The sequence below is a fragment of the Misgurnus anguillicaudatus genome, chromosome 4 (assembly GCF_027580225.2).
Source record: "Misgurnus anguillicaudatus chromosome 4, ASM2758022v2, whole genome shotgun sequence".
Taxonomy (NCBI): domain Eukaryota; kingdom Metazoa; phylum Chordata; class Actinopteri; order Cypriniformes; family Cobitidae; genus Misgurnus; species Misgurnus anguillicaudatus.
This window is the reverse complement of record NC_073340.2, coordinates 37635106-37656994: the sequence shown is the minus strand read 5'-3', so window position 1 is coordinate 37656994 and position 21889 is coordinate 37635106. Positions and strand designations below refer to the sequence as shown.

The window sequence follows — 21889 nt, the reverse complement described above, 5'->3', positions numbered from 1 at the left end:
CTTTGAATAATAATTATGTTTCCATTGGAATTTTGCGAATTGCCTGAAAAACCACCTCATGTCAGCGGCAAAACTTTTAAACTTTTGTAGCCTCTTACTTTCTCGAGGTCTGGTTCCCTCAGAGCCAAAGCAAGTTCATTATTATCCATCACTGATGCTGCAGCCACGTCAAGAGGAGTCGAACCTCGCATTGATGGAGACGCTGAGGAACACAAACACAAACTGAGCTTATTATGAGATATTATGACAACTATTGTTTCCTTGTATAATCCTTCAGCAGAGTCTTCCCCTTACGAAAATTAACCATGGTTTTACTACAGTTAAAACCAAAAAACTATGGTTACTGTAGTAAAACCATAGTAACTACAAAATAACCATGGTTTTGACAATCATGGTTTTCAAAAACCATAGTTAAACCATAGTTAGTGTAGTAAAACCGTGGTTTTGCTGATAGTAATCAATACACCAAAAAAAAACATGGTTACTACACTTTTACCACAATATAACCATGGTTAATTTTTCGTAAGGGTTCAGTCATCACAAGATGAAGGTCTTACCGAGTCCCACACTGCTGTTCTCCAGCAGGTAACTCAGATGGTCAAACATGGCCTTCTGATTCTGACGGCTGATTCGACAAAAATAGCAGAGGAATCGACAACAGTTTGCCACCATCTTTGGAAATGTAATTTCCTAAAGAGAAAATCTCACATCATCAGTCGGAGAAAACATCAGGACAACTGCACGTGACTATAATAACTTTATCAGATATTATTATGTTCAGTCAGTCGAGTACTCTCATAAAATAAACCTACAGAAAAGCAATATTATAGGGACCCATAAGGCAAAGCAAAGATATCAGCATTACACTGTTTACAAGATAAAGTCTTTCATGAACTTCAACAATATCTAACCACAGAATGCAGCGACTGACCAATCAGAATCAAGAGACGCTGTGTGTCATATTGCTCATATTTCAATATTAATTGTGGTGTGTATCACTCACTTTAGACTCTCCTCCTCCCAAAACATTCACCATCACCTCCATCACAGTCTCATGCATCCCGAGAGCTCGCATCAGGTTGGGATGCTGATAAAACACTTTATTATTCATGATGTCACTGCGGATGAGACAGACAGATCAGAGATCAGACTGGAATCTAATTAACACACAGTCACTTTTTAACATGTCTCAGTTCAGGGTTACAGTCAGTAATTCTGACATCATTCATTGATTATTGTCTGAGCGTCACCTGAGGCCGTGGATCATGAGTTTCTCTTCCTCACGACCCATGCGGACACTGAGCAGAGATCGGATCTGACCCAGAGACGCCAGCAGGTTTATGGTGTCCTCCACAGAGACGGCGTTTATGGTGTAGGTTTTGGGCAGCGCTCTGACCTGCCCGCCGATACCATCATACTGCCGGTGGAGTAACACAAACATGGCCCTGACCAGCTCCGGATCCTCGATGACGGACTCCTGAGCCCACCGCACCATCGTCTCGGAGATCAACTGCTGTAAAGTGCCTACAAGACAACATTAACATCACATCCCAGGGTGTTTATCTCATAAATGTTTCTTTGTAAGCATGAGGTTTGTATGTTTGCTGTAAATAATTTCCCTTCTGATTCTGCTTGAAAACAGATGTGACCAAAAAAGTTTTAAAATACTTCATTCCACAAAAAGTTGATTTTTTTATAGAAGACATTTAAAAAAGAAAAAGTGTTGTACAAAGATGAATACGAAAAAATAATCTACAGCCGCAGGAAAAATTAACACATTTTTTTTTTTTGATTCTGTCAACTACCGACAACATTTCTGTCAAATTCTTAATAATTTTTTTTTATTTGTAGTTATTAACTAAAAATTTGAATTGGGAAAACATGGTTAGAGATGCAGTTTTTTCTGATCTTTAGTACTACAGAGAAAACAAGTTCAAATGTATTTCTCAACAACAAAATACTTATGTTTTTACATGTATTTTAGGAAAAATTATTTTACATTTGCTGTTGGGTGACTTTATATCCCTACTGAGGTTTGCTTTTGTTAAAATTCAACAGACACTGGACTGAATTGCTCACAATACATCTAGAAATGAAGATTAAAGTCAAAACTGGAGTGCTCTCTTCATTTTTTATATATAACAAATAATACAAAATAAATATAGATATAGGTAACAGTATAAATAAGGTGAAATGTATTAACACTTATAATACTGATTTAATCATTTTACAATGAGCATTAATAATGTCAACAGGCAACAATTCACTTGAAAAACAGACTGTGTTTGGCCCAAACCATCTTTTATCTTCATTGAAAGTAAACACACATTTTTTTACAGTCCACTATCACTGTAGGGTTCGAGTTCAAGTGTTTCTTCTCCTTTTTTGAATTGTAATATGTAGTAGATTAGAGTACAGTAGTAGTTTCTACTCACTTGGCTTCTTTGATTTCTTTTTCTTTGGTAATTCGGTCAGTTTTCTCTTTAGGTAGGTCACCTTCTCCACTAGAGACATCAGACGACCTCTGATAGTGAAATCACTGTCTCCATCTCCTGATTTATCATCATCCATCTCAATGCCTGAACACACACACACATGTGGACACACACACAAACAAACACAAATAAATGTGTCTTTATCTGCCAATACATACAGTAACAAACATCTTTCATAGCTTGTTCACTGCAAAAAAATGACTCTTTTACTTAGTATTTTTTTCTTGTTTTCAGTACAAATACATGTATTTTCTTGATGTGCAAAATGACCTATTTTTTTTTTTTTGTACTTTTGTTATTCATTTTTTCTTGAATTACATGTTTAATAAAAAAGTTCAAGTTCAGTTTTACCCCATTGGCACATTTGTTTTGAGCACAAATCCACCTAAATTTAATGTTTTTTTGTCTAAAAACTGACTTATTCTCTTAGATCTTTTTGCTCATCAAGAAAATCCATCTTGATTTAAGAATTTTTGATATTTGTACTGAAAACAAGACAAAATAGTAAGTAAGTCATTTTTTGCAGTGTTCACATTCCAGACTAAAGCATTAAAGTCATTGATAAATCAAGAGCAGTGACAGAGAGTTGATGTTTACCGCAGTGCGTCATCAAATCCTCGTGGAATTCCAGCAGCTGTTCCCGGATGGTTACCGGACACGGACAATCCTGCTTCTCATCTTTAAAATTCAGCAGCATGTTGATCTGAGGACCACACACAAACACACACACACACGTATCATATGAAGACACAGAGTTTGAAGCGTGAGCTCTGCAGCAAGTGTTTGGTGACATCACACCTGTTCCTGCGGAGGTGAGCGGAACTCTTTGGTTTTGCGTGCGGTCAGAGCAGCAGACATGTTCAGCGCCTGCATCACTTCATTATAGCGGAAACGCTGGTTTTCCTGAAGATTTGCTACAAAGTCATCAGAGAAGGCGACCACGGCCTCGATACGATGTCGAACCTGACAGTCACATAGATACTGCAGCAGATGACACATCTAAAGACACAGAAAATATAAAACAATGCAGTAAACATCAGTATCACTAATACAACATCACAATATATAATCAAGTAAATTAAACCGTTTGCATTGATTTATCTTCTATCAACACAAACCAATAGATCAAAATATTTATTTACACCGCCTGAGATCTTTCACCTGGAGTTTGACAGGTTCAGGAAGTTTCATCTGTAAAAGTCCTTCTTTGGGCATCTTTCCTCTCAGACTTTGCTCCTCGGCTCCGCCTCCCTCCAGGTGGCCCCACCCACTGCTCTCCTCTTCCTCTGGGGAAGAGGAGCCGCTCTTCGCATCAGAATCCTGTGAAAACACGCTGGGTTCGATCAGCTGCAGGATGGTCTTCAGGTCTCCGTTATGAAAGACGCCCATTATCAGAAGAGTGTAGAAGAGTTTGATGAGAGGAACGAACAGAAATTCGGTACTGCCCCCTACGGGGTCTCGCACGTGTAAACTGCCCTCTCGCACCGCCTCCGTCAGCATCTCCATCGTCCGACACTTGAGCGTCTCCAACGGAAACTCCGGGCTATGCTGGAAACAGTCACCCCCGGCGACCGCGCCGTTACCGTGGTAACAACCGACGGACCCCACGAAATTAGGCGAGGAGAACCGCATGCGCGGCTGCAGCGACGTGCTCAGTCCGATGCCGGGGAGCCCGTGTTTTTTCTTCTCGTTGGGGAAGAGCGTGATGCTCTTGGTCTCGGGCGTCATGGGAACGATATACTCGGAGTTCATCATTAGCCGTGCGGTGGCGTAGCTTCTCAGGTGGATGTCTATGAGCAGGTCGTAGTATCCGGTACGCAGAAGGCCCGGCACGTATTTGTTCTGAATGGCGTAGAGGAGTTGGGCTTCGTCCACGTGACTGCAGAGCGCGTGAGCCACACGGTTGTTCCCCAGAGCGCAGATGGCCGAATATAAACGCAGCGTGTGATAGTGAAACTTCAGCAGGTCTCTCTGTTCTGTGAGCTCAAGAATATCCAACGACCTGAGAGACACAAACACAGACCTGAGCTTGCTGTTTGCTAAGTGTGTAAGTGCATGTTTGTATGTGCGTGTCATGTACCTGTTCTCCTCAGGTATATGGAGAGTCATGAATTGCAGCGGTTCTGAACTCTGAACCATCCAGCCCAATCTCTCATTGACCCTGGTGACCTCTGCCCTCAGGAACTGATTGGGAACACGACTCCATGACACCGGTGTGAGGTACTGCACGTGTAACCGCGGTGGACACTGAGGTACAGCGTTCTTTCGTTCACTTTTAAACAGGCCGGCAGAGAGCGGCATCACATTCTACACAAACACACACACACACACACGTGATGATGATGCATGAACTAAACTTATACGTGTGTCCTGTTTGTGCTAACACCGCAAAATAAAAATAGTCAATGTCCCATGTGTGTGAGTTCACCTTGACACGTCCCAGTTCAAACTGGAAGACATTTGGACTGGTTGCCTGCGCAAACACTGCAGGGAAGAGTTTGGTTCTCGGCTCCACCTGCGCAGATGGTTGAGATGAATGAGTTTATCAGATCACAGCATAAATGATTCTGAGTAATAAAAACTCAAACCTGGTAAAAGGTGCTGAGCTCTTTGCCATTGGATGTGAATGTGAGGAAGCCATTGGCTGTGTCCACCAAACATCCGATCTCCAGGCCGTTATTATTGCGACCCTGACTGGGGTTGCTGCATTCGCCGCCCCAAACCATGAAGCAGTTACTGCGCTTAATACTGAAAAACAACACAAACACTGAGCTTAACACCGCGAAACAACACGGACACTGTGGTTAATACTGCAGAACAAAACGAACACTGCGCTTAACACCTCAAAACAACACGAAAACACTGTGCTTAATACCGCAAAACAACATACGTAACACTGTGTTTAATATTTTGCAAAACAACACAAACACTGCACTTAATACCGCAAAACAACGCAAACAGTGTTGCGCTTAATATGGCAAAACAACGTAAACACTGCACTTAATACCGCAAAACAACGCAAACAGTGTTGCACTTAATATGGCAAAACAACGTAAATGCTGTGCTTAATACCGCAAAACAATGCAAACACTGCACTTAATACCGCAAAACAACGCAAACACTGCACTTAAAACATCAAAACAACGCAAAAAGTGTTGCGCTTAATATTGCAAAACAACGTAAATGCTGTGCTTAATACCGCAAAACACCGCAAACACTGCACTTAATACCGCAAAACAACGCAAACAGTGTTGCACTTAATACTGCAAAACAATGTAAATGCTGTGCTTAATACCGCAAAACAACGCAAACATTGCACTTAATACCGCAAAACAACGCAAACAGTGTTGCGCTTAATACTGCAAAACAACGTAAATGCTGTGCTTAATACCGCAAAACAACGCAAACATTGCACTTAATACCGCAAAACAACGCAAACAGTGTTGCACTTAATACTGCAAAACAACGCAAACAGTGTTGCGCTTAATACTGCAAAACAACGCAAAACAGTGTTGCACTTAATACTGCAAAACAACGTAAATGCTGTGCTTAATACCGCAAAACAACGCAAACACTGCACTTAATACCGCAAAACAACGCAAACAGTGTTGCGCTTAATATGGCAAAACAACGTAAATGCTGTGCTTAATACCGCAAAACAACGTAAACACTGCACTTAATACCACAAAACAACGCAACCAGTGTTGCACTTAATACTGCAAAACAAAGCAAACAGTTTTGCGCTTAATACCACAAAACAACGCAAACACTGCACTTAATACCGCAAAACAACGCAAACACTGCACTTAATACCACAAAACAACGCAAACAGTGTTGCACTTAATACTGCAAAAGAACACAAACAGTGTTGTGCTTAATACAGCAAAACAACGCAAACAATGTGCTTAATACCGCAAAAACAACACAAACACTGTGCATAATACCGCAAACAACGCAAACACTGCGCTAAATACTGCAAATCAATGTTCAATGTACAGCAGGAGTTTATGTTGATCTTCTCAGCACTTCACACTCACCTCTCATGAACTTTACCCTTCTCATCTCCCAGTGTAACAGTGACTGTTCGAACCGTGTTGAGCTCAAAGGCCGGATCATACTGATGAAAATCAGACGTCACCCAGCCGACCCAAACACTGGACGGCTCCTGCCCGGGGAAGATCCTCACCGAGTAGAAATACTGATACACACACACAGAGATTTGGCATTTAGCAGGTCATGTGATCAGTGGGTGTGGTCATGTGATTTTAGAGGTGTGACTCTCACCGTTGACGTTTGTATGAGATTCTCGCTGTCATCTCTCTCATCAGCCAAAACTTCTTCTGACAGACGAGTGCTTGAATTACTGCTGTTCACATCCGGCTTCGATTTTTTCAACAAAAACCTAAAACACAAACACACACACACACACACACAAATGTACAGATGAATACAGAGGCCTAAAAGAAACCTTACACAAACATGTGAACATAGATGTGAAGTGAACATCAACAAGACGAGAGCGCAAAAACTCTCTCTCTCCACAACCAGGTTATGACGACGCAACAGTTGAAAGAAAATGACATTGATGACGTGTTTATATCTGTACTTGACTGTATAATAACACGTTGTGGATAAAATCAGCCATCCTACAGTGTGATGAAGTTTGTTATGTTAGGTTCAGTTAACTAGACTAACCTAACTGGTGTTTTATTATTTTTGGAGCTGGACAAACAAGCTCAATATTAACTCTTGTGGTATGAAAAAGCTAAAAAATACTTGCAAATAAATACAAAAGCTAGGGGGAGAGTAAAGTACATCTGTGTGGTGTCCACCTAACATTCACCTCTGTTTGATTTTGGAGGGTTTCTCTTGATTGTGATCTTTATGGTTGTTGAATTCATCTCGTTCTCTGTCCGGGCCGTTGGAGCTGACGTGACTGTGTGAGGTCTTCATCAGAACTTCAAAGTCAGAAACCGTCTCGAAATCATCAAGATCTCTCTTTAGAGAGGAGAAGCTGCCGTTGGCCACAAGTATCCCACCGGATGACCTAGAAAACGTCTCCGAACACTCGATGGGCATGCTCAGACGATAAAACATAATGTCTGTGTTACTATTCTGTGACCCGAACGACCTCTGTGTGACCTTTAGGCACGGTGAGCTCTCTACTGTCCCATCAATCCTGGTAACCTGCAAAACACACACACACACACCTGACCTCAGTCCTGTACAGTAACACTCGTCTCGAAGAGCACGTGTCATTTGACCTCTGACCTCTATGTGCTCATGGACAGGCGGGACGGGGATGAATTGAGGCAGTCGCTTGCTGATCCACATGGTCATATCTCGGTTCATGTTGACGGCGAACGGTTCGTAGCCCTCCTGCAGGCCGCAGATGGTGAAGTACTTCAGCGTGCTCACATCCTTCCCGAAGTTCATCCGGCCGACTTGAGAGACGCCCAGACTGCAGACGGGAATAAGGCCTGAAAACCAACAGAAGCTTCAGGACCGGCTCTGGACCGCTGCACTCCTGTGCTTGCTTATATTGTGTATCAGTATATCACATAATATATGTGTAATGTCATGACCTAGAATCCACATTAGCAGCAATACAAATAAATGCATATTGGAGAAATGTCAGTCTGTAGTTCATCTGTCACAGTGGCCAACAGGTGGCGCTCAATTTCACTGCAGAATCTGCTGGGTTTGCACATTTACATGCTGTTTACAGACACTGTCGCCTTTATTAGAGACATAAATGATGCACAACAGCTGCTGTGTGTGTGTGTGTGTGTTGTGGTATATGTGGTTTACGGGGACATGATGAATAGTGTATAATAATATGTTTATAATGCTATAAACATGGTTTACGGAACAGAACAGCTTAAACACATACTAAATGGTAATTTTCCTTGATTAAAGACGGCCAATTGGAGGAAAGGGACTGATGATGTCAGCTGAAGTTATTATATTCTGATGAAAGACTGATGAGTATGGAAGCCCATTTCCACCACAAAAGAAAACCATGCTCTGGTATATCAGAATTATGACATAAAAATTTAAAATATTACTTTAAAAGTCATAATAATAAAATAAAATAAATATTACTTTAAAAATCATAATATGAGATAAAACATTTAAAATCTTACTTTAAACGTCATAATTATAAGACAAAAAATAAAAAAACATTACTTTAAAAATCAAAATATGAGATAAAAAATTTAAAATATTACTTTAGACGTCATAATTATAAGATAAAAAAAAAACATTACTTTAAAAATCAAAATATGAGATAAAAAATTTAAAATATTACTTTAGACGTCATAATTATAAGATAAAAAATAAAAAAAACATTACTTTAAAAATCAAAATATGGGATAAAAAAATGTAAAATATTACTTTAGACGTCATAATTATGAGAAAAAAGCAAAAATATTCCTTTAAAAAATCATAATTATGAGATAAACAATTTTAAAATATTACTTTAAATGTCATAATTATGAGGAAAAAAAGCAAAAATATTACTTTAAAAGTCATAATTATGAAATTAAAAAATCTTAAATATTACTTTAAAAGTCATAATTCTGAGATAAAAAAATAAAAAATATTACTTTAAAAGTCTTAATTATGAAATTAAAAAATCTAAAATATTACTTTAAAAGTCATATTTCTGAGATAAAAAATAAAAAATATTACTTTAAACGTCATAATTATGAGATAAAAAATAAAAAATATTACTTTAAAAGTCTTAATTATGAAATTAAAAAATCTAAAATATTACTTTAAAAGTCATATTTCTGAGATAACTTTTATCTCAGAATTATGACTTTAAATGTCATCATTTTGACTTTTTTCCTCTTGATTTTTTTCTTATGTGATGAAATTGGCTTCCTTAGATGAGTGCATAGTTGAAATTAAGAGTTCATATTGATTTCATGGTAAGTTTTCAGAGGTATAGAGGTACGTCACACGTCACTCACCTTCACAAACCTCAAAGTCTTTAAAGGCGAGTTCAGAGCCGGAGTCATCGAGCAGAACCTCACCATTAAGCGTAAACATCATTGTGCCTTCATTCATATCCACCATACAGCCGACAACATCACCCGACTGCCACGTACGGCCAAAGTGCTCATTACCCTGATGCCAACGCTGAGCCTACACACACATACACAAACCCTAAATGAAACAATATAGTTCTCTAATTCATGACATCATTTTGCTTGTGATGTATGTGCAGTCATGTTTTACCTTGAGTCCATCAAACACAAAGGCCTGATCATCTGATCCCAGCTCCTGGTCCGGCAGACAGCCGGGTCGAGCCCAGCCCACTCTCATCTCACCCGCCGTCACCACGTCAAATTCAAAATACCACTTCCCCGCATTCACACTGTACGTCTTCTCCGCTCGGAATATCCGGAAGCGCTCGGCAGACAGATTATTGATGTCCGATCGCGCTGCTGGAGAAAACATAACACATCATACGTCATAGCTTCTGAGTTTAGCCCACTGTACTCAAACCAGTAAAGTATCAAACATGCTGCTTGTGGAGAAGAGCTGTAAAGTGTGTCACATGGTTTTTTAAAGTTAGCTCGGATGACAGCTCCAGCAATGCATTATGGGTAAGTCAATTTAATTCACACCGTGATCTTGGTCCGGAGCCTCCAGATTAAAGCCGTAACCCAATAACGTCCGCACGGCTTCTCTGAGACTGTCCTTGTTTGATTTCTTGGTTCTTTCATCAAGAAGAACGTAAGGAACAAGACGGGGATTTCTTCTGTTCTTAATGTCCTACAGAAAACCGCCCATAAATAAGACATTATCTGTATATGATTGTTTTATCAGACAGTCGTATATTTTATCGGCAAGTCCCTCAATTAATTTCACACAAACACACACACACAGACCTGCTGGATACCATAGGTCCATCCCTGGCGTATTCGATCTCTGGCCCAAACGTTGTGTGCGTTCTCTGCCAGTTTGTCCACCATGGCTTCCTGGGCGGAGGCCAGTTTGATGTGGCTCAGGTCCATTGGAGCGGGTTTATAACCGCTGGAGAGCTCATATCTGAGGAGAGAACAAACATTTATCAACCAGACATAACGTAACACAACATCAACAACTAATACTCTCAAAATAAACACAGTAAAAGACAAACATGACCCCCATATGCGAACCTGATGGAAAAAGACACGCATTGTATCTATATAATAACAGTAAAGTGTACAAACACAAAACTATATTTGTCTACCATCATGTGAAGATGAACACACTTACTTGGCTGACAGTTTAAGATTGTTGACTTTCTCTGCCGCCCGCTCGTCGGCCACACCAACGTGACACCCCAACGCCAGAAGAGTCCTAAATACACAGAAATCTGTCTCATCTTCACCTCAGTGTGCTGCTCTTATATATACATGACATTCATTCACCCACACAATTAAAAACATACACTACACTACACTACACACCTTTACTACAGTGATGATGTACAATGATGACACAATCTCCCATCAGAGACACACAATTAAAACAATGTCATTCATTAAAAACAGCTCATCAAAAATACAAATGTGCTTTTAAATCAGACTTAGCAACCTCCTAGAAACCCCAACAACCCTTCAGACTTACAAACTGCAACCATTTTATCTTAATAAACATTCATGACTTGAAAGAAGACTGCAAACACACACACACACACACACACACACACACACACACACACACACACACACACACACACACACACACACACACACACAGGTGTATGACGGGTGCGTCACTCACTTGAGCGTCTCCTGAGACATCTGAAGGTTGTAGGTCCGCTCCTGCTCAGGTAATCGGCTGAATTCCACCAGACAGGGATGCTGGCGTTTATTATCATCTCGCACCTGCACAATAAACACAGAAGTCAGAAAATGATGCTTTACATACAGTAGAGAAAAGTGTGAGAAGATGGAGAAATACAATCAAACATTGTGTTAGTGAAGCCGTTTGAAAAAAACAATAATGCAAATGAAGAAAGAGACTTGAACAAATGATGTAAAGTAAAATACCGCTCCATAGGTCCATCCCAGCTCAATCTTGTTCATCACCCACAGCTCATGAATGTTTTCTGCCAGTTTCTCTCGGATTCGTTCAAGATGTGGCGGCAACACAATCTGACAGCAGAAAACACAATTCTCTCGCAAAATACACAAGCAAATATTTTAAACATATTTATAAAACTGTGTGTATGTACCTGACAGGCATTTATTTACAGCTGTGTGTGTGTGTGTGTGTGTGTGTGTGTGTGTGTGTGTGTGTGTGTGTGTGTGTGTGTGTGTGTGTGTGTGTGTGTGTGTGTGTGCATGTGTGTGTTTACCTGACTGGTGTCTACAGGTGTTGGTGTAAAGGCAGCTTGTGACAGTGTGACGGTGGGTCCCAGGAGGTCCCGTTTGCTCCCGTGATCCTGTTTATATTCCTGACTGTGTTCCACTCTCAGTTTATCTCGTGGTAAAACGGCCTCGAAACACGGAGCGTAACCAGACGGAGGCAGGAACTTGAATTCTCCATGACGACCACCCAACAGGAAACGCACTCTGAGGAAGACATTCAATCAATAATGTGATTTTGTACTGCTGCTTTACAACAACTGTAGCCTGGGTGCCAGCCGATCTTAGCCCCGCCCACAAGAATTTGAAAACGGGAAGATCGGTCTGGTGTTTCTCCGTTGAGGAGCTACTATGCAAAGACAAATGCTGGTCGAACCAATCAAATTGTCAGGGCGGGCTTTATACAATGATGGACAGATGATCAACAGTAACGTAATGAACCACGTCACCAAAGAGCGCGTGTGTTGAATGGCTGCCGCTGTAGAGTTCAGATGTGTGGATTCTGACATTGAGTCTGTTCTAAAAGATATCGACAGAGCATTGATTTTAAAAGAGGAACAGAGAAACGCGAGCAGGGCATTTGTTGATGTTTTTGCCGTCCTTCCTATTCGGCAAAAGTTGGTCGCAACTGAAATGGCTAACGTTATCACGGCGATGCAACTCAGCGTGCACGACGAGATGGATATAATTAGCGGTCGTTGCCAGATTCTTTTCGGAAGCCCGGAATCGTGGTTGCTGAATAAGTGGAGGGACATGCTAGGCTCCGATAATTTCAAGCCAACGTAATGGGTATCGTCGTGGATGAAGTTCACCTAACGTATAAATGGTAAGAGATAGTCTTACTGTATGACTTAGTAAATACTTCATGTTGTGATATAAACGAAATGTTGTAAACATAATAGGTGTTGATGTACATTCGCTAACTCAGTATAATCACAATGTTAGTGTCATTGTAGCGAAATAACTAGCAGTTCGGTCAGGCTGCAAAGACGTAATTTCAACATACGTCACACACTCCGTTGCTCTGATTGGTCGTAGGTCTATCCAATTAAGTGCAGAGGCATTTTTCGGTTGAGACCCCTCATAATTATAGCTCAATGGAGCGGTATCAGACTCAAATTCTGACTAGAATTGAGTATGACAACGTCAGGCTACAACAACTGTGAACAAATTGTGAAACACGCTATAGACGATTTCATTGGTTTCCTAAAGATGAGGGGAGACGGGGATCATTGATCAGCGCTATGTGAAGGGAAGTTTGACATTCTATACACATTTTACAAAGTTATATTAGCTCAGTGTGGTTTAAGATATGCTTTAGCTATGATTTACTAAGGTCATCTACTTGTTGTTTATTTAGCTTGTTATACTCTAAAAGGACTCTGATGTTACGTTTGTTCCACGAAAGCCGTTTGTTTATGTTGTTACTGCAGAAACCATCTAAATAAACTTATTTAAACTTATTTAAACTTCAACTTCAGGTAAAAGTGAAAATATTCTCCAAGATTACAGAAAACACTTGAATTGTAAAAACATCCTTAAAACAGACATGGCGATGTGTTCTGACAGTGATTCAGAAGCGTGAGACATGATCAGTTATAATCAGCAATAGCGCCCTGTTTTTATTCAGTTAGTTTGACACCGCTGTATTTATCCAATCATGATCGGTGACAACGCAGATATGCAAATAAGAACATTAAGCCATGCAGGGTTTAGTAATACACAGCAGTGGTTCTCAAACTGTGCCAGAGGGGCTCCAGTTTTATGACTTTTTATAAAATAAATTAATTTCTGTGTAATTAAATCTCAGAAAATTAAGGCTACTAACCAACATCACTACATTTTGTTTAATTCAAATATAAAGTTTTGCAATGTTTTATGTCATACATTTTCTTTGGGGGACCACACAGGGATGCACGCCGAAATAGTTTGAGAAGCACTGATGTACCGTGTAAAATATCAGATTATGAATAACCAGGATACTCTCTTAACCCCCGGTACAGTATGAGCAGTGTGAAATTCATCCATCATAAAAGTAAGACTCCAGTGAGTTAAAAAAACTGTATGTCTTATGAAGTGATACGATAGACTTCACATTCAGCTTATTAAGCAATCAAAACTAAGTTTTAATGGTGCAGGTACTTTTAAATGACCATAATTTGCTTAATTTTTTACCGATTTTCAAATGGTTTGGTTTGTTATAAACATCAAAGATGTACCTATGACACTGCATACTTATTCTAAAAAAAAAATCATGAAACATGTTAAAGCATCCAGCATTATAGCCACGTTAATAACGTTTGTAAGAAACCAAACCTTTTGAAAATTGAGCAAGTACCTATATCATTAAAACTCAATGCTACGAGTGAGCGAGCGCCCTGTGGTAAGATGGACACTAGGTGATGATGTTAGAGACTCTGCCATAACACATCTAGCCTTTATACATATCTATGATCAAAACATTGCAGCATGTTGAATATCACTGGTGCTCGTGTCACATGATGAAACAACCATTATTGTAGTTCTTTGGGTTCTTAGGATGCGCTTCAAAGCTGGGAGGATTTAGGATATTATTTAATATAACTCTGACTGAGTTCAGTAAGTCATGCCAAACTCACTTGACTCCTGCAGAGAAGGACACCACAGGAAAAAAGAGTCCGTCTGAGTTAAAGTTCTCAAACATTCCCTGTACAGGCTGTCCATTGATCCGGAATGAGATGCTGGGAGCGCTGAGATCCAGACAGCAGCTGACCACATCCTCCGCCCGTAACAGGTGCTGATTGGGTGAACTCACAGACCGGGCAACACAACCTATCAATCAAAGCTCATGTTATGTTTAAAACTATCACATTGTGCTATTATGAATAATGTCATTTTAATACCATCAGCAAGTTTTCCACACAGAGATAATGTGAAGAGACAGAGGTGATCATCTATACTGCACACTTCACTCATTGTAATGCTATTATTATATTTATTGATATTTTCTGAAAGACTGAATGTTTCTAACAGCAGTGTGCCATAATATTATCACATCATCAAGTGATACACTGCATCTTTATTTCTGCAAATCATTTCCAATAATCATATATTCTGCTCATATATAAATTTAGGGTTAGGTTTATTCAAAAAGAATGATTCAAATAAAATGATGATTAGACATACTACTCAGATGTGTGTCACGCACACTGTATGCTGACCCTTACGTGTTTAAAGCAAAGCATACCAAGGCATTTATTCATACATACAAACAAACGACAAATTTCAGTCCCTCTCACCTGCCCACAGGTGCAGCCCATCAAAGCTATACGAGTACAGATCATCTCCAACACCGTTCCCACCCCAGCCCTCTCCACCGCCCGGATATGGACAGTAACCCTGTGTGGAAGCCCAGCCAACCCTCAGGTGTGTGGCTTCGGCCGTCACAAACGGGTCCACGTGGTCCACGATGAGCTCATAATACCACTTCTTGTACTGGGCCGAACCTTCGCTCACACCCAGGAAGATGTTGGGTCTCATGCTGAGGTAAAGACAGAGATGAGAGGATGAGACGAAAGCACGAGGTCCAGGTGCAAAGAACGACGCGTTGACCTCCGTTTACCTGCTGACGTGATTGACGAGTCGAGTCTGCAGCAGGAGATCTCTGCCGGGTAGGAGGTTATCACAGATCAGATGCTGATTCGAGCGGACCGCCACGCCGTGACAAACACACAGTGAACATAACACATCCAGAACCTGCAGATACACAAGATACAAACTAATCTACAGTAGAATAAATCTTTGATAAATTAGTTAACTGCATTACAAACTACTAACTAATAATTCATCTTACACACAATTGATGTGCTATTTAAAAGACCAAATCTTATTCAAATGGTTTGCTTCAATTAAAAAAGGAAAAATATAATTTCACTGGAATAATCTAAGACGTACTATAAAAGTGTGTTTCCTTATTGTTTGATGGACGTCTCTAAAATGAGCAACGATTGAACTTTTCAATATTAAGAAAGCTTCATAAATAACAGAGCTGCTGTCACATTACTAAAAAATGACTGAAACACACAAACATAGACACACAGAAAGAGAAAAAGATGAGTCGCTGTAAAACCCTCACTTCACCTTATGGTTGCGTCCGTGTTTGTCCAGGAGAGAGATGATGGATTTGATGTGTCCTTCTTTAATGATGTTCAGAGCTTCTGGACTCTCCACCAAAACACAGTGCAACACCTCCAGAATCCCTGAAGACACACAACACACAATAATAAACAAAAACACAATGGCTTATGTGTGATTTAGACATATTCATTAATACACACAGAGAGACATCACACAATATGTGTGCTCCAGCATACTGCACATATCCCAGATGAGACACAAATATACATCACAAACTTAACATCTAACAGCAGAAAACATCAGCAGTATGTGAGAGCCTTAAAAATGCTTGACTGACTCAAGATCAGTCTGAGAGATTTACCGCGGTGAACATGAATCACACAGAGTGACACCTCCTTTATTCTGGGTGTGTCATATAGACAACTAATCTCTCTCTCTCTCTCTCTCTCTCTCTCTCTCTCTCTCTCTCTCTCTCTCTCTCTCTCTCTCTCTCTCTCTCTCTCTCTCTCTCTCTCTCTCTCTCTCTCTCTCTCTCTCTCTCTCTCTCTCTCTCTCTCTTTTCATCTGTACATAAACATTAATCATTGCATTGCAATCCTTCACAGCTGAAGCTCTGTCAGTTCATCATATCTGACCTAAAGTCACACGGCTCTGTCTGTGAGCTCTGTTACTGCTCTTATTCAAGATTATCAATCTAAAACAAACACTATGGGACAGATTTACAACATAAGGGATATTACTGAGAGGGGTCATTTCAGAAAAGCACTGTGATTTACTGACACATGCAGGTTAAAGAACACAGGCGCAAAAATCTTATTTCCATAATAACCAACACAATTTAACAAGAGCAGCGTGAATGAGTGTTTGGTTTAAGACGTGTGTTTTTTAGGAGTTAAAGGCGGGGTCCATGATCTCTGAAAGCTAATGTTGACATTTGAACATAGACCCGTCCCACACACTGATCTATATAAATGACTGGATTGAACATAGAACGCTTAACGTAACAGCGTGAGGTGAAGCCAGCGCAGAGTTCGAGCGGACATCTTGGTATACCCAACCGGCAGACGGCGTCATTGACTTACATTCAAAATCATGTTTAAAATTCACCCGCTTTACAGCGTATCAGTCACGCAAGATTATTTTTAGGATATGTGTATGTAAATTAACTGTTAATTCTGGTGTTATTTGCAATGTTTATGTTTAAATCGGGCAGGATAATGGATTTATAAAAAACGTTAAGGTGAGTGTGTCTGCTGTGTTCTGTTAATGACACGCGTATAAATAAAGTTTTTTTGACATTCAGCTACACGGTCAGCATTATTTGTCTAAATAAGTTTAGGTAACTTGTAAGTTTAGATAACATAAAACCAGCAAATTATTGCATGCACATACGGTACGAAGTATGATTATTTATTTAGATTTCAGAATGAGCACGTTTGTCATTAATAGTAAATATGCTGCGGTCTGTGCGCTGATCTGATACTGTAATAAAGATGAATGTATAATAACTGATTAAAAACTAATATGTACAACTTTCAGTAAATAACTATGTACATGCTTAGGACGTTTGTGTTGTAATAATGTACAGGGTAACTTTAGATATAAAAACAGAGACTAGTAAAGTGATGTTTTATCATTAAAATCTGACAACGTCCATTGATTTAATAGAATGTTTGGGTATACCAACATGGCAGCGCGGTGGCTTCACAGTTGTGACGTCATGCGCAATCCAGTCATTTATATAGATCAGTGGTCCCACACATATGCAAGCCAGGCAACAATGTCGGTTGGTAGACACGCCCCTTACTGCTGATTGGCTGCAAGTGTGTTTTGGTACTCGGCCCGACCTATTTTCCAAAGTGTTTTTCAAAAATCATGCACCCCACCTTTAAATAATGGTGCAAATACCAGTGAGTGGACGAGTGCAAACCTTAGTAAACATGTTGTGTGATTCATTTAAATAATCTTCTCACATTAATTTCATGTTTGAAAGGGAAACTCCTAAAAATGCATACGCAGTAAAATCAGACGCAATAACAACTTCAAGTCCACGTCTTTCTCTGGCTGTTTCTCAATATGCGTTCTTCAGTGATTTTGCGTCCTTGTGTCCTCGCTCTACGTCATCATTAACTGTCGAAGTTCAATTCCAATTCTCAAGAACACAAGTACAGAGGACGCATGAAAATACCCTGAATGTGTTCTTAATTTCGAGGATGCATCGAGAGCAGACTTGCGTGCTGAAACTGGGGAGGTCACGTGACCAACAGGAAGATCGCACACATCTCAATTATCACAAGTGCATTCTGTGTTCTCGTGACCTTTTGAGTTCGTTCTTCCAAGGTCGCCTAGCAAGACCAATCTCCACAAGAATGCAAGTCCATTATTTGCGTTCTTGAAATTGAGAAACAGCCACTGTGTGTCTTTAGTACACCTGACAGTCAGTAAAGTCAGTGAGTAAATCTGGCAGTACAAGTTTCTTCTTCTGTGGTGTCCAAATAAAGATTTATCAAAATTGTTAAAGAAAAACTCTGTCAGAGAGGAAGATTAATACATGTATACACTAATATTATTAAAATATACAATTATTTATTAATAACTCTAGTAGCTTTAAGTCGATAAGCTTGAATACAGCACACGTGGATCAATGGCCTACAGTACATTAATAAGAGTTGAAGTAATGAGCTCTCAATTATTTGTGTTCCACAGAAGAAATCTTTCATAGATGTTATTGAAGTTCATACCAGATGAGGCTTCCAATCTCTCCAGACGACTGATCAGCCAATCCAAAGAGCTGGAAAACTGTGCACAATTCTTCCTGTTTCCTCTGATAAGAGCAGCTATATGGATAGAGAGAGATAGAAAGAGAGAAAGAGAGAGAGGTCTTGTGTTTTCCGAACATATTGATGTGTAAAGTGCTGATCAGAGGAATAGATGGAATTATGGCTCATACCCAAGAGCTCATAGAGAGAGTTCAGGATGGATTTCCAGGATTCTCCTGCTTCCCTTCCTGCCACGTCTGCAAAATGAGCCGCACTGCTGTAGACATGTAAGCGATCGATACACTCCAGCACCAGGTTTATCATTCCCTAGAGAGAGAGAGAGAGAGATCATCTAACACAAAACCATCAGGAACAGATGCATGCAAACACATTCACACACCTGCAGGAAACTCTATTAAACTTTTAATTGTGTTTCATCCAAGCATTCACTTTGCATTAAGACTTCAATCACAATTAAACAAAAGATTTGAGCTATAAAATGAATGTGGATAGCAGCGCTCAGATCGTTTGATGGTAATTGTAATTGTATTAAACTCTTCTTAATGAATCCGAGTATGATAGTTGTGATTCCCACCTCCTCCTGAAACAGATTCTGTCTGCTCTTGAGCGCTCGGAGTCGATTCTGTTTGTCCTCGTGCTCCAGATGATCATCGGGTGGCTGGAAGTAACCAATCAGATCCTGCAGACTCAGACTGACCGATTCGATTGGGAGATCGAGCGTTGACGTCTTTCCTTTCTTACTCAGAGTATCAAGACCTCTGCGCTCATGAAGAAAATGTAGGACTGTTACCAAAAAAACTGTGTGTGTGAAGCTGTATGTTGTATTGGCACAGGCACTGCTGATGAGTCTGTTATAATCATTACAAGCATTTTCATCTGAAAATTAAAACTAGAATCCCTAACGATGATGTTTCTTCATACACACAAAACAAAAAGTCCTTCTGTAGATGTGTGTGTTACCTGATGAAGCGATTGAAGAGGAAGACTGTGCTGCGTATGACACGAGCTGTGCGGGACTCTTCATGTTGTGACCGTGACAGTGTCAAACCATCATCCATGTGACCCTCATGATGCATGATAGCCTAAAACACACAAACACTGAGTTATACTGTACACACACACACCTTTTCAAGTTCATACACACACATAATGACTCATACAAACACACACACACACTTAAAGTGAGTCCATCTGTGCATCTTTGCATGTTGTCTGCCCATCTGCCCTCATAATAGTGCAAATGTTTTATACTGTACGTCTCTGCTTAGAAATGTTTCATAAATACATCCCGAATCCAGCACACACTCCTTCATTTAGCATAAACTGACTTTATTGTCTTCACATCATTAATTCTTTCATTTTGAGTGTTTTTATCAATAAATTAAAGTCGTACTTTTACACTAAATCAAATCTTGAAATGAAAACCCTACATATAGTTGCTTCAGTAAATCATTGCACCTTTCTCTGCACTCCGCCCATGCGAGCACATTTGGCATCCACCGATTGGTAGGTGAGCCAGAGGGCGGAGTCCACATGTTGGATATAACAGACAGAGTCGCCGTATTTAATATCCGGAACGCCCATCCCATCCACCTCCTTCCTCAGACCAAAGTCCAGCTTCTCCTGCAGATGGATGAGAGGGAATCATGGGTAAACACTGATGATGTCATCAAAGAGCGTGCACATCTTTATGTAAATGAAGTAATCGAGTTGTTGGGCAGAAGAACTTCGTCTCACTTTTGAGGAACGGAAGCAGAAGGCCGTCGACTTGACGTCTGCTTTCTCTTTGTCCATCAGCAAAAGCCCTTGATCGTCCATCATGCTGAGATACTTGCCGGTGGTCACGTGACGTAACCGAAACGGCTGACCCCAGCGAATATGACTACCGCTCCACCTGCAAACAGCGAGAGGAGATGGTGTTTTAACAAAAATCCTGCGTGCAGGATCCTGTGAGCGCATTCGACAACATACTGCTGTACACACCAAACCATTCAACCAGCAGCTGTCAGAACATAAGAGTTTCATACTGTATGTGCTGCATATCAAATCCTCTAAACGAGTTCTCTCCAGCGGGTCAATTTGTGATTCAAAAGAGAAAAGTCACACTAAGTAAAACTGTGTTAGTTTTGGGTCTGTGCTTTGGCCCCAACCCCAAAATGTCACTTTGATGAAATGGTTCCAGTTACAGCGATGTGAGATTATTTTTAGACACTAAAGATCAGAACTCGGCGTTTCTTGCTGGAGTGATAAAGTAAAGAAATCTGTGTGTGTGTTATTTCTGAACTGATGACCTGCAGTGTGTAATTAAAAGCTCGATGGGTATGCAAACGCTCCTGGTGTCAGCAGGGTCAAACATGACATCATTCTGCAGAGGTCACCTGAGATTACAGTAGCACGTATTAGTATGACATCATTTCTCTGATACAGTGTTTTACAAGGTTAAGAGGGAATGAATACTATTGAGATAAAAAAAATCAAACTTCTAAAACATAAAAATGTATTTATTTTATGTCTTTGAAATGATTATTAACATTAAAATTGATATTCTAGTAGACTCCTAAAAGATCACAAAAGTCTCTTAAGTCAGTGGCGGCTGGTGACTTCTCTTCTAAATAAGTGTTCAGAGTGTTATGTGTGTTGCTTGTCATTTTAAAATGTCTTTGTTGCATCATGTGAACCTATGTGCATCATGCATCATTTCAAAATAAGTGCCTGTTGCAAACAGTTTATGATAAAAGAGACGCTCACGTTCACAAAAGACACTTAACACTAAACTCTGATTACACATGAGATCTGGCAAACGTGAGCGTCTCTTTTATCATAAACCCTTTTGACGTGTGTGCAGCAGGTACATATTTTGCAAGACGCATGATGGTTTACATGACTTGCCGAACACATATTTTCATATGACAAACCACACACATGATGGGCTACATACATGTTGTGATAAGCTTCACATGCACTCGAAAAAGAAGTCCCCGGCCGCCACACTGACTAAAGTATTCGCAAAGATAAACTCATTAATTTTGTCCAATCAAATCCTTTCTAGAATGTTCATCTCCCGCCATAATCATTAACTAGCTGTACTGTTAAAAGGCTGTGACTTTGTGAAGATAGTAAAGTGAAGTCA

At 40.0% G+C, this 21889-nt stretch overlaps 1 protein-coding gene across 10 annotated transcripts in view; it reads right to left on the bottom strand.

The window, feature by feature from the left end:
• Nucleotides 1-21889, bottom strand: part of ryr2a (ryanodine receptor 2a (cardiac)) — a 91814-nt gene that overhangs the window by 38360 nt on the left and 31565 nt on the right. For 6 of the 10 annotated variants that reach the window (XM_073867279.1, XM_073867281.1, XM_073867282.1 and 3 more), the window contains 33 exons: nt 20497-20653; nt 20218-20382; nt 19720-19841; nt 19334-19517; nt 18930-19065; nt 18721-18816; nt 15983-16101; nt 15465-15598; nt 15142-15383; nt 14482-14674; nt 11854-12070; nt 11546-11650; nt 11277-11380; nt 10767-10850; nt 10397-10556; nt 10133-10280; nt 9741-9949; nt 9473-9647; nt 7767-7975; nt 7339-7682; nt 6780-6897; nt 6533-6693; nt 5084-5243; nt 4924-5010; nt 4576-4802; nt 3657-4497; nt 3294-3494; nt 3093-3198; nt 2436-2579; nt 1251-1524; nt 1004-1118; nt 558-690; nt 99-202 (listed from right to left, as the gene is read on the bottom strand). In XM_073867279.1, the coding sequence (XP_073723380.1) occupies nt 99-202; nt 558-690; nt 1004-1118; nt 1251-1524; nt 2436-2579; nt 3093-3198; nt 3294-3494; nt 3657-4497; nt 4576-4802; nt 4924-5010; nt 5084-5243; nt 6533-6693; nt 6780-6897; nt 7339-7682; nt 7767-7975; nt 9473-9647; nt 9741-9949; nt 10133-10280; nt 10397-10556; nt 10767-10850; nt 11277-11380; nt 11546-11650; nt 11854-12070; nt 14482-14674; nt 15142-15383; nt 15465-15598; nt 15983-16101; nt 18721-18816; nt 18930-19065; nt 19334-19517; nt 19720-19841; nt 20218-20382; nt 20497-20653 (5974 nt within the window). The remainder of the gene's footprint in view (nt 1-98; nt 203-557; nt 691-1003; nt 1119-1250; nt 1525-2435; nt 2580-3092; nt 3199-3293; nt 3495-3656; nt 4498-4575; nt 4803-4923; nt 5011-5083; nt 5244-6532; nt 6694-6779; nt 6898-7338; nt 7683-7766; nt 7976-9472; nt 9648-9740; nt 9950-10132; nt 10281-10396; nt 10557-10766; nt 10851-11276; nt 11381-11545; nt 11651-11853; nt 12071-14481; nt 14675-15141; nt 15384-15464; nt 15599-15982; nt 16102-18720; nt 18817-18929; nt 19066-19333; nt 19518-19719; nt 19842-20217; nt 20383-20496; nt 20654-21889) is intronic. The other 4 variants (XM_073867280.1, XM_073867287.1, XM_073867284.1 and 1 more) reach the window with 1 other exon arrangement.